Genomic DNA, 14,301 nt, shown 5'->3' with positions numbered 1-14,301 from the left:
TTGTTCCAAACCTGTATGAATTTCTTTTTTCTGCTGAACACAAAAGAAGATATTTTGAAGAATATGGGTAAGCAAACAATTGATTGGACACATTGACTTCCATAGTATGTAAAATAAATAAATATATAAATAAATAACAATGAAAGTCAATGGGGCCCATCAACTGTTTGGTTCTTCAAACTTTTTTTTTTTTTTTTAATGTATTCGGCAGAAGAAAGAAATCGTACTTGTTTGGAACAACCTGAGGGTGAGTAATTGATGACAGAATTTTCATTTTTGGGCAAAAATTAATAAAATAAATAAATTAACATTTATGTCATCTAAAGCAATGGTTTTCAACCAGGGTGCCGGGGCCAACAAGGGGGCCACATCAAACTTCCTTAAAATGAGTAAAATAAGACAAAACAATTATTAAGCTAAAACAACTAAAAACAAGATATTTAATATTTTAATTCTTTATTATTATTATTATTATTATTATTATTAAATAACCATGATTCCTGCAGCCTTGGAAAACCGAATATAGCTTTTAGTGTGATTTCTAGATGTGGAAAAGTCATGTGAAATCTTAAAACGTCATGTGCATTTTAATAATGAACATAATTATTTTCAAGTTTTGCCAAGCTTCATAATATTTTAGTTATAAATTGTGAGCATTTTTTTTTTTTTTTTTTGATCCAGTAAATCATGAACGAGCATGTCTTCTTGTAAAAGACTTGAACGTAAATTTTATTGGTTAAAAAGAAAAGAACGTTTATGCTGGTCACACTACTGAATCCCAAATGGCACACTAGTATGCACTTTCGGTCTTGTGGACTTACAATGGCTGCTGCGTGCGTTTGTCCGTTAAGTCTACGAGACCGTAGGTTGTCCCATTCATCATTTTAGGTTTCAGAAGGGTGCTCGCGAGCGCCCCCTTTGCGGCCCCTATGCGCCCTGGATGTGCACTTCAGCTGAGCCCGCAAGTCTGCGAGCTACGCAGAGGACTCTACCTGGCAGTCAAGGCGGAATTACGTCACGAAAGTGCGCACTCAGAGGGTTTAGGGTGCCATTTGGGACTGGGCCTAACTTTGGTGGACAATGGTTGTGTACCTTTTGGAATAGTAGCTACTCTAGTGACCTCTGCTGACGACGAACAGTCTCACTCAAGAGGTCAGACTAGTGGCCCGTTGCATAAACTGCTTAGACTAGTCTTAAAATTTGGTCATCTAAATTTTCTCTTCAAGACTGGTCATAACTTTTTAAAGTCAGTTACATAAAAAGGTAAATTGGTGTCATTTGGACTGGAAAAGTAACCCCTTGGTTAACTGTTGGTCAAACTAGTTCTTCTTAAGACACAGTCTTAATATAGTGTAGTCTAGGACAGGTTTATGCAACTGGCCCCAGCTTCGCAGGTTTGTCTTAGCGCTCATCTACCTGTATGAAGTGTCTCCAGGTGGTGGCAGCATTAACACAGAGTTTATTATCTTTGGACAATGACATTTAATTGTTTTGAATGAAACTCTTTTCACTCAAACACAAAATGTTTAGAAAGAAATGTAACAAGAACAGCGTAATAAAATTACAGGACAGATAGGCCTCTGTCATGATATATGCTGATGAATATTTATCAAGTACAAATCGTGCCCTATAATTACAAGTGTAGTGCATCACAGAGGCAGTCCATCTGCTCATGTAGAGTTCATTGCTCTTTAATAATTACTCTCGTTCAATACATCCACTACTGTTCAGTGTTTCCAACTTGTTTTATAATGGTGTTAATTATGATTGTGAGGTAGAATAAAGTTTGAAAAGTGTCTGAAACTCAAAAAAATGTAGAGATGGTAATGATGGGTGTTCAAACTGAAAAGTTATGCCTGGGGACCTGTGGCTGTGTGTTTAACCTTGGTTATTTTAGACTTATGTTAAAATAGAATCAGAACATCTGAACCAAAACTTCTTTATTGCTCTTTAAAATGGCCAAGGTTGAATAAAGAACTATAGCCACTTCACCCATCATTGATGAGAGCAGGTTGTTTCCACACAGATGCAACATGCGAGTAACAAGGTTTGATAAATAAAGGGTGTTAGGGAGGAAAGGCCTTGCGTCGTGCTTTATTTGGAATATGAACACAAATGGTTCGCACTGCCTTGAGCATTCAAGGATATACAAATATACAGGCATGACCACACACTGTCTATTAACAGCCAGAACAGAGCTTTTCCGGTGCTACCAGACTGATGTATCTGCAACATTCCATGTGAAGCTGAAGAAAATTCCCTGTGGGTGTGTTTGATGAGAAAAACGGTATGTGAATTTGACAAATATTGTATAATTTGACACTTAGTTCATCCATTGTGATCAGTATCTCTAAATCCGACTGTGTTCAGACAGTCTTAAACGGTCTAAAAGTGGGCATGGGATTGATATGGATGAACAGAAGTTTAATTGTCAGGAATGTTGGATTTTTGTCAACATGTGAGGTTTTAATCACTGGCTCTGTTCTTGTCCGGCCTTTCAAGTTCTAATTATGGTTGCTTTTGAGCTCACATAACCGGAAAATGTACAGCAGATTTAGGGGGAGAAATACATTAACAAATAATGGATCAAACAAAACAAATGAGCTTTTGTGTCTGATGTTTTTATTTGATCCTCAGTGTGAAATGTTGCTCAGTCATGTTCTAAGAGGTAGAGGCTTAAATAAAAAATTTTCTTCTTCTTCTTCTTGCAACCTTTACTTGGAACAGCTTACTAGTCCAATAAAATACTGTTTTTGTTGTTGTTTTTGTATAATTTTCCATCCTTTACATCTTGAGCGTTGGAAAGCTCTGTAATGAAACATTATTAGAAACATTTTACATATAATTTTATAATATTGTCATAATTTATATCATATTTGTGACTTTTTGCCTGATTACATCACCATTTGGATAGGACAGGGTAAAAACTTGACCTGGGTTAGATTCAAACATCCCATGAGCATCAATATGTTGACATATATGACCACCACTCAAACATCTCAATCATCAGTGTTATTTGCATTACAATATTGCGTTACTCCCTGCATTACACAATGCATTACAATATTGCATTGCTCCCTAAAAAAGTAATTAATTGCATTACTTAGTTACTTTTTTATGAAAAGTAATATGTTATATTACATTTGTGTTACTTTTTCTCACTTGGGCTGGGCTTGCTTGTTTGTTTTTTAATAACAACAAAAAAAAATTTATTTTTAGCAAATGTAAAGGCCCTTTCACACCAAATGTGAAATGAATAAGCCTCAGGCTGAAGGAAATGCATATTTACGCCTGTACAGTAGAGGGCGCAATTTAAACAAACCTTTCAGCTGTGCTGCCATTCTGGATTAAAGAAGAATAGGATACAAGAGAAGGAAGTTCAACACTCTTATTTCTAAATATAATCTGAAGTCATTTTTGCTTATTAGTATAGTTTATTTAGATCATTGAAGGTCAGCAGCAAAGACATTGGTTAATAAAAAGAGATTAAATACATAAAGTATATTTGTGTAATGTAATATAGTTAATTATTACAGGTTTGCGTACAATTCTGAGATTCTACATTTCACTCTGTTTTTATTCATTTTGAGAAATGCTGAATGTTTTCGTGCAAGTGAGATGAGTAAATGCATGTTCACATTTAGTATAGAACTACAATATCTGTCATGTTCACACAGCACATACAACACCTCTGCTGCACTTTATTTCTCTCAACATGGGGACAGGAGAGCTGTCTGTCAATAAATGTGAAAAAATAACTTGTGTTACTTATTTGAAAAAGTAACTTAGATATTTTGTTGTAAATTGAAAAAGTAATGCACTTAATTGAAAAAGTAATCTGTAACTCAAGTTACTTGAAATGCATTACCCCCAACACTGTCAATCATACACTGTAAAAAAGAATTGTTGTTTTAACTTAAAAAACTAAGTTACCTGGTTGCTTTATCATTTTGAGTTCATTGAAATTAAAAATTTGAGTTAATACAATTAAGTCGACTGGTTTAATCAACTGAAACTCAAAATATTATGTCATTTGAACTACATTAATTATCTAAGTTGATTTGACAAAAGAAAAAGTGTTATGATAATAATGAAAATAATTTTTTACAGTGTACATTTTAAAGTATTTTGAGCCCATTGTATGTCATAGCTGTATAGGATTTGTTTGTGTTTTTATTTGTACATTGCACCAGATGCACCAATATAAAATTCTGTCCGATATCATTAAGCTGATATTTTCATGTTATAGTCGATAATAGCCAATATAGTAAGATTTTTTTTTGAAAGACATGTTCAAATAAATAAATACATTTTAATTTTATTTATTATTTATGTTCTCCAAGGCAGCATGTGTGTGTGTGTGTGTGTGTGTGTGTGTGTGTGTGTGTGTATATATATATATATATATATATATATATATATAAGAATTTAAAATAACTGCTTTCTATTTTAAAACATTTTGAAATAATAATTAATTTCTTGTGATGGTAAAGCTGATTTTTAGCAGCCTTTACTCCAGTCTTTGATGTCACATGATCCTTCAGAAATCATTCTAATATGCTGATTTGGTGCTCAAGAAACATTTCTCATTATTATCAGTGTTGATGAATAGATGAATAGATTCTTTGATGACTAGAGAGTTCAAAAGAACATTAATTTGAAATGAATATATACTTTTGAAAGACATAATAGGCTTAATGTCTTTATTGCATTTTTGATCAATTGAATGCATCATTGCTGAATAAAAGTAAATTATGATGGAATTATTGTACAACTCTACAAATTATATACCTTGTATTCGAATAAAATCTTTTTTTTATTATTTCTCCAGGTCAATTCACATCAAATCTTCAGCTGATCCAACAACCAAGTGTGATCCTTATGTGGTCTGCATCCAGACAGTGATCCATCTATCATGAACTCAAGCACCGAAGCTCCATTCACCAACTCCACAGACTGCGCTGAGGTTCAGGTCCCCAGTCAGGTGTTCCTGGCCATCGCCGTCGCCAGTCTGAGCGAGAACCTCTTGGTGATTGTGGCCGTGATCAAAAACAAGAACCTTCACTCTCCTATGTACTGCTTCATCTGCAACCTGGCTGTGTTTAACACCATCTCCAGCCTCTCCAAGGGATTAGAAGACATCCTGCTCTTGTTTGTAGATGCCGGACACCTGAACTCCCGTGGCCCTTTTGAGCTGAAGATAGATGACATCATGGACTCTCTAACCCTCATGGGCTTCCTGGGCTCCATCTTCAGCATACTCGGCATAGCCGTGGATCGATACATCAGCATATTTCACGCTCTACGCTATCACACGCTTATGACCATGCGTCGTGTAGTGGTTATTTTGTCCGCTATCTGGGTGTTGTGTGGGACCAGCGGAGTGCTCATGATCGGGTTCTGCGTGGCCGCCACAGTGAAAATCTTCTTCGTTGTGCTCTTCTTCACAGCTCTGCTCCTGATCCTCTTGCTCTACGTGCATATGTTTCTGCTAGCACGCCACCACGCCAACAGGATCGCGTCTATGCCAGGCGCCCAGGCACGCCACAGACAAAGTAGCTTGAGGGGGGCGCTGACCCTCACTATCTTGATTGGAGTGTTTGTGGCCTGCTGGGCTCCTTTCTTATTTCATCTGCTGATTATTATGATTTGTCCAGAGAACCCGTACTGTGAGTGCTACCGCTCGCTCTTCCAGCTGCACGTAGTGCTACTAGTGAGTCACGCGGTCATTGATCCAGCCATTTACGCTTTCCGTAGCGCAGAGCTGCGCAATACCTACAAGAAAATGTTCCTGTGCTCAGCTGCAAGGATCTGTAAACAGTGTGTCTGAGCGAAGGCCCCGATATACTCACCATTCTTTTTCCTTCTTCGCTTAGCGGTAAAAAGAAGTTTGAAATACCTTTGCAGCGGTATACTGTTAGAGAACATCTCGACGCCACCCACAATGCTGATGAATATGTAAATATGTGCTGTACTTTCCTCTCAATAACAACAAAATGACGCTGAGAAAGCAGCAGTTAAGAAAGCATCTGATTATATCATATGTTCGCACAAGCTCTCAAGTGCCTTCACATTTATTAGCACTTTATACATAGATAGCCTATACAAGAGTGTAGCTTTCAATTTGAAGTACAACTTCAAATTTTACTATTAAACAGCTCTCCAGTGTGTTTGTTTTTACCCATGTCTGACCTCGACAGACTGAACAGAAGAAATGAACCAGAGAAGATTTCCACCTAAAAGAAGGCGGAGCCCCAGAGCACAATTGCCACAGACCAATGGTTGTTCAAGGGCGTTTACCTTTTCCAGAAAGTTCGCTTTGGCAAGCTTCCACTCTCCTGAAACAAACTCCAAATGAACTTCATTTAGGCCTGATTTTGTTCGTAATGACGTCTCACCAGTTCGTTCTTTGATTTTACTTGAATTACAACAAGGCCTTCAGTGCTTCACACTGCAGGTTAAAGTAGAGTTTCGATCCACAGGTATTAAAAGATCACAACAACATTTATATAAAACAAACTATCCAATAACACTACATAACAAGTTTATTATACCTAATACATTAACTAATGTGAATGAATTGAGCATAATTGTAAAGTGTAATCAAGTCTTTAAGTGTTTAATACAGGAAATTCTCATATTTGTTCACAAACACCGTAACTTATTAAACGGTATGTCATTTATCAGATATCATCACTTAGAAATCATTATACATATCACATACAGTAAGTTCAACTGTACAGAGATTGTAAAGAATTACCAGCATTTTTTACTTCTGCAGTAAAAGGACAAAATCAGAAGACTAGAAAAAATATGTCCACCATTTACATGCATAAATTACATACACAACACATTTGCATTACACACAATTTTAAATGGAGTTTTCATGCTTTTTTTAACTCAAGAAATGTTCTTTCTGAAACAATACAAAAAGTAATAAAATGCCTTTACTGTATTTTTTTGTGATATTTAAGTCAATGACACATAATAATTTTCTGTTTACATGACAACAAACATTATAATTTCATATAAAGACTGTTTTCCTCTCTGCTCTAAATAAGAAATGAAGTGCAGCACAAATATTCTGAACATGCATATTGATTTGATATATAATATTGAGGAGCATACATTCATTGAGAGATGTTTATGGTTTCTCAGATGTACTACAAAAATATTTTATATTTTAAACAGTTTATGATTAAGTATTTCTAAACTGCATACATGTATTATATTTGCATTAATGGCCTGGTTTCACAGACAGCGCTTAGATTAAGCCAGGATTAGGCCTTAGTTCAATTAGGACATTTACCTTTTATAAACGTCTCTTAGAGAAAAACATTACTGGTATGCATCTTGTCTGGGACTAAGCTTAAGCCTTGCCTGTGAAACTGGGGAATTATGTTTTTGTTTGTTATATGCCTGATTATTGTTGTGTTTCTGTCCTGTTTTCTATTCATAAAAAAGAAATTATCTGAAAACAAACACATTTCTGCTCTGCATATTAATATTCCAGCCTATTTTGTGCACAAAATATCACTGCATTGACCTGATGGCAGTCCCCTGCTGAGGAAGATGTAACTATTATAAATACAGTACATATAACAGAATGCCACATATTTTGAACTTTTCAATTCAATATTTTACAACAACACAACATGAATCTTCTACTGCAACATCAAAACATTTCACATGATGTAACAGAACCATGAAAAAATTTGTACAAATACTTGTATATATTGTCCCTAATGAAGGTGTTCAGGCTTTACTTCCCCTCCCCCACTGCAATTACGCAACAATCCATCAATCTATACACCCATTCATCCATCAGTCCATCCCGACAGGTTCTTCCAGGAACCTTGTTCAATATTTGCTGACCAGGTTGCAGAGGCTGCGTAGTCCGTCAAAGCAAAGGATCTCTTTAAAGGTCTTTCTCATCTCTTGGCTCCTGAGCGCATAGATCAGTGGGTCAATCACAGAGTTACACATGATGAGTATCAAGTACATGTTAAAGTGTGACATGAAGCAGATGCAGTAAATGTTCCGTGGGCAGGAGATCATGAGGATGAGATGGAGAAAAAATGGTGCCCAGCACACGATGAAGATTCCCAGTAGTATGGTAAGGGTGACGGCACCCTTCATGCTAGCTCTCTGCCTGATGTTGGCATTATAGCCCGGCAATGCCGCCATGCGTTTGACATGCGAACGGGCCAGCAGGAACATGTGGCTATAGAGTGACGCCATCAGCAGCAGCATGGCAAAGAACATGGCCACCAGGCACACCACCACGGGCTTAGTGTCGGAGTAGATGATGAAGATGATCCCACAACTTGCGGAGAAGGTCCAGATGCTGCCAATGAGAATCCCAGCTCGCCGTACGGTCATTATATTATGGTAGCGCAGAGCATAGAAGATAGTCACGTAGCGATCCACTGCGATCGCTAACAGGCTCAACATAGACGCCACCACAGAGATACAGATGAGAGAATCAAAGACGTTATCCATTTGACGGATGAAGTGATCCTCAATCACCAAACTCCTGTTCGCCAGCAAGTGGATGACTATTGTCTCCCATGCGTTGGAAACACTAACTAACATGTCGGCCACTGCTAGGCTGCAGACGAAGAAGTACATGGGTGAGTGGAGGTTCTTGTTCTTCACGATGGCAAGGATGACCAGGATGTTTTCAAGAAGGCTGATGAGCCCCAGTGTGAGGAAGACCTCAGGTGCAATATGCACCTGCTCACAGGCAGCTGAAGCACTCGACTTGGACCTGCTTGACTCATCGCTGTGGTTTGTGTGTCTCAAAGACGCGTTTGGAGAAAGTGTGGGCCACTCTGAGGTGTTCATGTTCTGATGTAGTATGGACAGCTGAATGGATGCTCAGCGTCTGGTAACAGGTGATGTTAGATACATGATGCTGCATCCATATACATTTGCTGTAAAGAGAAAGAGTTGTTGTGTGAAATGTCAAGAAGCATTATAACCAACATCTGTTGTTGTACATTATAAAACGGTTAGTTCCTGTCCTTGATTCTGATTGGTCAATAGCTGTGTTTTATTCATGATAAAACACGGCTATCACCGCTTCACCCAACGGTTCTGTGTATCACTACACAACACCCTTAGCAACCACTCTTAGCAACGTAAACTGTATGTACTCAATTGATATTGTTCATTGAAGCTTACTGTATCATGTAGAAGAGTATTGTGAGAAAACGATCGAGTGAGCGAGTTTATTACTTGCATTCAGATTTAGCATTTTCCTTCAGGTCAGTCATATGTTCGTAATAAAAAATCTGTTTAAATGTCCAATGTATTATCTTGTCCTTTTAACAGTTAAGGGGTTTTCCCGTGACTGACAGCGCTAGTCAAAGCATTTGTCAGTTGCGTCTTGTTCCGTGTTCACAACAATTCATTCTTTTCAATGTAAAAGTCTTCGCTACTGACTGACACACTCATAAAGACAGTCTTTGCCATAATAATGTAACTTCTGTTGCTGTTCACGGTCAGGGACTATTTTTTCTGGTGGAAGGCTTTTAGTAAGAGTTTACTTCATGAGTGTTGCATTGTTACATATTTTTGGCTTTAATATTTGTATTGTGTGGTAACCGTTTTATAAAAGCATCTGTCTTTAAAGGGTTATCATTCAAAATCAATTTCCCTATGGAGAAAATGAATAAAAATGAGTTTTTACTTGCGGAACCTGACTGCTGCACTCTATTGGTAAAGTTATTGTGTCACTGCAGCTGCCTTTAGAAGCTCTGGTTGCAATAGAAACAGTGTTCTAAGATGCACACATGTGCATTGGCTGGTCCAGCCTGAAAAATGCAGGTTTTTATCATGCTTTGAGCGTTTAGAAACAAAATTTATGAAACAGTTGTTGTCAGATTTCAAATATGAAATTTAATCGTAAGCTTGGTGAATAGCTTAGAAGAATTTGAGGTTTCACCATTTAAAGGGATAGGAGCTGTACTTGCATGACTGAAATAGCTGCCCAAGAGGTGTTTCAAAGATGGCCGCTGAGTGAAATGACTTGCCTTAAAGGGACTTTGTTCTGTACTCGCATACTTATGTTCAAGACGGCAGTCCAAAACAGTGAATCTAATCACCAAACAGTAAAAAGTTCACTTCAAGAATGAACAAAGTGCCATTAATTAGTTTAAAGTTTGATTTATTAAAAATGGTGCAATAGGACAAACAGAAATATTAGAAAGGCCGATGTATATTACGCAATTTCCTTAGCAACCGAATTAGACATGCCCCCTCTTTGTGTAGCGATATTTACCTGTAAATCCGAAGCAAAACAAGCTTGATGTCTATTTTCAAATGCTTTGAAGCTTTATTTTCATTGTGAACATTTTGGACTCTATACAACTTCATGAAAACCATTCCAAGTTCATCTATCATGATTCATGTTCTCAGTGTCCGACTTAATGACCCATATATGGAGTTCCTGCTGTGAACGAACAAAATAATTGACAGGCAGAAAGCGCATCAATGTAGGAAGCCCGTTTCTGCCATAAAAGATAATAATTTAAAAAAATTAATTCAAAAGGTAATTGTGACTTTTTATCTCACAATCTGTCTTTATTTCTCGCAATTAGTTATATTTTGTAAATTGTACTAGGCCTATCCTTTTCAGAATTGAGAGTTTATAACACACAATAAATTTATTTCTTGCAAATTTGAATTAACATTCCGCTCTTCTGATTTTTTTTTCTTCTCAGAATTGCAAGAAAAAGAGAGAAATAAAGTCAGAATTGTGTGACACATTATGCTTAAGATACACAATACAGTTTGAACATGCAGCACCTTTACTGACACCAATGTCTGCTCTAAACATTGGGAAAAGGAAACATTAGGACCTTCCTAGGGAACCTGGAAATCACTCAGATATGTTGGATCAGGCCAATTACTGCTGTGTGTCTCTTTGCATTTACATGACTAGAGGTACTACAATGGAGGTCACCATGGAGTCAAGAACACTATGAATGTGTCCTGCTGCACTGAAGTGGATGAAATATATACAGACATCCTTCCCATTAATGCATTTGCTGCCTTTACCATTTAAGGGTTATAGCAGCCTATGGCTCCTGCTCAGGGGGTTCTCACATTAATTTAGCAGATTTTATCTGGGTAGGAGCCTCATTGTAACAGAGCATTCAACTTGCAAGACTGGCCATGCAATTAATGTACTAATACATAAGTGAATTCCAATTGCCTACTGAGTGAGGAAACATACTTTGCTCATAATGACACCATTCGATCTTGCTTTAAAATCTTTCTGTATCCCTGAAGTTTTCCTGATATTTGCCTCAAAAATAAATGGTTTTCTATTTGGGATATCAAATGTCATTCTCCCCTCAGCTGTTTAAATATGAAATGTGTTTGTGGTCTTATTTATAGAATTTTTAAAACAGCCATTTAATGAGTCTCTAGAAAAAAAATTCTTGATCAAACAATCTCTGTGAGGAACAATCAATATTATATTACAGGGATTTCCAATGGATAATAACTGAAAGAGATCGTGTTTGGTCAAGGACTATGTCAATGAAGCATCTTCATAGAATATTGAGTCTGCAAGACCTATTCAGAACGTGCTGTAAGAGAAGTAGACGACCATGCTCTATCAGGAAGGCACCACAAAGAAACACCTGAATATGATGAAATGTTAGAGAAACACTAAAACAGACATAAAGATATCCCACGTTCAGCCCACCTGATGATCCATTCACAGCACTTTATGCAGGAAGTGCACACAAAGTGAAGCAAACTGAAATGTAATTCAGCAATAAAATGAATAAGATTAAGATTTTTGTTTTTTAAACAAGAAATGCAAAGAGCACTACTGGGGTAGCATAGTTCAACTCGTTAAGAAGCATAAGTTCAAGACACTCGAGGATTGAGAAAATGTAAAAAGCCTTTATTTACTCATGGCTTTATAATTTAAAAAAAAAAACAATCAAATACAACTGCATGCTGACACATTGCGGCTAATAAGCCTTCATCAGGGTGTCCTGTGTTTCTTAATAATATTTTTTTTTTATAATCATAAGCTACTGAACTGTTGGTTTTTTTCTCAGTGTTTTGTTCTGAGCATCTTGTTATGTCTTCTCATTAAAATCCTCTTCTTCTTAAAATTAAGCTTCTTTTAATCTCCTCTGAATAGATGTTGTTTTTCATCTTTTTAATCCATGAAATCACAGCTAATTGGACTCAAAACAGTGGGTGAATCAAAGCAGATCCCCAATAGTCTACAGACTCCTTACAAGTGACATATTGATTTTAAAGTTCTTTGGTGGTACTAAAGACGCTTGTCGTTTCATTCTCTGATAGATGTTCATTGATTATTGCTCCCTTCCATGTCAGTTCACCAGAGCAACTGCTCTAAAATAGAAACAGAGACATACCAACATACAATACATGCACACACAAGCACACAGACACACACGCGGGAAAGGACCCTATATGAGACAGAAATCATACATCTCTCAAACATCTCTGACCCTATAGATGTCTCTGTTTCAGGTTGGCAGAAGTGACACTGAACATTAGGTCAGAAGGCTATATCCTGTGTGGAGCTTGAAAAACTTACTCAACGTAAGCAGCACTTATCCTTCAGAAAGGAAAAATGCAAACATCATACACCCACACAGAAACACACATTCAATTAAATGTAACTTTATATTAATATATTAATTATACGCAATTTTTTTTGTCAATTTAACAGTAATTCAGAGGGGCCAAGACTGTCTTGACCTTTACTAAATTCAAAGACATTACTCACATGCCCTGTGACAGAGCATCAATATTCAGGAGATGGCCTGCCTCTGTATTCAATAAAGCACACTTACTGAGTGTATTTGTTAGACATGTCTGAATAGCATTCAAATGCTCCTAATGCTCTTTGACAGGGGATTTGGATTATAAAAAGTTGCTCCTTGGTGGGCTACATTTTGACAAGGATTTAAGTGGTGTTATAAATCACAATCTGTTGTGGCCCCCTGACATAATTCTCACAAGCAGGTGTGAAGCTCAAATACCTCCATGGTTACACCTCAAAAATAAACTCAGGACATACACAATTTCATGACATTTTGGAATGATCTGCACAGAATTTGTGTGCAACATAATAAAGTATTCAGCTATCTATTATACATTTAATTAAGGCTAAGTTATATAAAGTTGACAGACTGCACGAATTTCTGAGACTGTTAATAACACCCAAATCACACTTGCAGCATGCTGTAGTCTATTTAATATATATATATATATATATATATATATATATATAACAACAACAAAAAGTAGCTATCTTACAACAAAAACAATGTTCGATGTAAAAAGAAAGAAATAAGACAACAAATGATACGATAAAACAATGATTAAATAGGCTAGTCTAATAGAATTTAATAGATATGATACTTAAAAGAAGTAGAAGAAAATGAAAATTTACTCACGTTGCCATGCGTCGCCGGAAGTGGTTTATTGCGTGTTTAGAGAATGATCTAAGGCAAGAGCTGTGTTATGACTGCTGTAGAATCTCTCAGCTCGCGCTCATATAGCACAACGCGCGCTCCACCCCCGCGCGGAGTCGTGCTCCGTCCCGGGCAGTGATGCTGATTACAGTACCGAGCATCTTAAATCTTGACCTAAGCGATATTTTAGTCCATAGTCATCATGTCAATGCTCAACAAGTACGCTACCAAAATAAATCAGCTTATGTAATATTGAGTGACCTGACACATGGGCATACAACAGAGAAACATTGCCTGTTCGAATAATAAATGTACAATCACTATGTTTACTTTCATTTTTCAGTACAGGATGTTGACAGTTTGAAAACAAACACCGGTATTTGAGGTCAATTTGTTTGATGGTATTGTAGGATGAATGGCAGCGCCGGAACACCTGGGTACTTCCGGTCTCCTTAGAAAGTTGAGCTGATGTCCAGAACTTATTATCTGAGCTCAGTCGAGCTTATCGAAACTCAAAACAGGAAAAGGAAAGCCAAAGGAGTTGATTAAAGAGAAAAGCAGATGGAAGCACCTTTAGTGTGAAGAAAAACATGGAAACCAACACCTTGCGTATTGGCACTTTCCACTAAAAGGTTACTGGAATTCCAATTATATTTTTAAAGCATTCGAGGTCCAGATTTTATATTGTAAGTACTATTAGATATAGAACTAATATCCAACATGGAATTAACCTACCATGAAAAGTACAATGACTGTATTTTCATCTGGATAATGTAAAAAAGAAATATAAACCCACAAACTTGAACAGATGGCATGGCAATCA

At 36.9% G+C, this 14,301-nt stretch overlaps 2 protein-coding genes across 2 annotated transcripts; one reads left to right on the top strand and one right to left on the bottom strand.

The window, feature by feature from the left end:
- The first annotated feature begins 2,187 nt into the window (after nt 1-2,187).
- On the top strand, nt 2,188-6,465 carry mc2r (melanocortin 2 receptor). Its single transcript, XM_051866654.1, has 2 exons — nt 2,188-2,287; nt 4,832-6,465. The coding sequence occupies exon 2, from the start codon at nt 4,916-4,918 to the stop codon at nt 5,828-5,830; it is 915 nt and encodes a 304-aa protein (XP_051722614.1). The 5' UTR covers nt 2,188-2,287; nt 4,832-4,915; the 3' UTR covers nt 5,831-6,465.
- Nucleotides 6,466-6,603: 138 nt separating this feature from the next.
- mc5rb (melanocortin 5b receptor) lies at nt 6,604-13,680 on the bottom strand. The gene is made up of 2 exons (XM_051866653.1): nt 13,461-13,680; nt 6,604-8,936 (listed from the first exon to the last, which is right to left on the bottom strand). The coding sequence occupies exon 2, from the start codon at nt 8,845-8,847 to the stop codon at nt 7,861-7,863; it is 987 nt and encodes a 328-aa protein (XP_051722613.1). The 5' UTR covers nt 8,848-8,936; nt 13,461-13,680; the 3' UTR covers nt 6,604-7,860.
- Between the last annotated feature and the right edge of the window lie 621 nt (nt 13,681-14,301).

This window comes from Ctenopharyngodon idella, chromosome 16 (assembly GCF_019924925.1).
Source record: "Ctenopharyngodon idella isolate HZGC_01 chromosome 16, HZGC01, whole genome shotgun sequence".
Lineage (NCBI taxonomy): Eukaryota > Metazoa > Chordata > Actinopteri > Cypriniformes > Xenocyprididae > Ctenopharyngodon > Ctenopharyngodon idella.
Note: the sequence above shows the minus strand (reverse complement) of the source record. Positions and strands in the feature narration are given on the sequence as shown.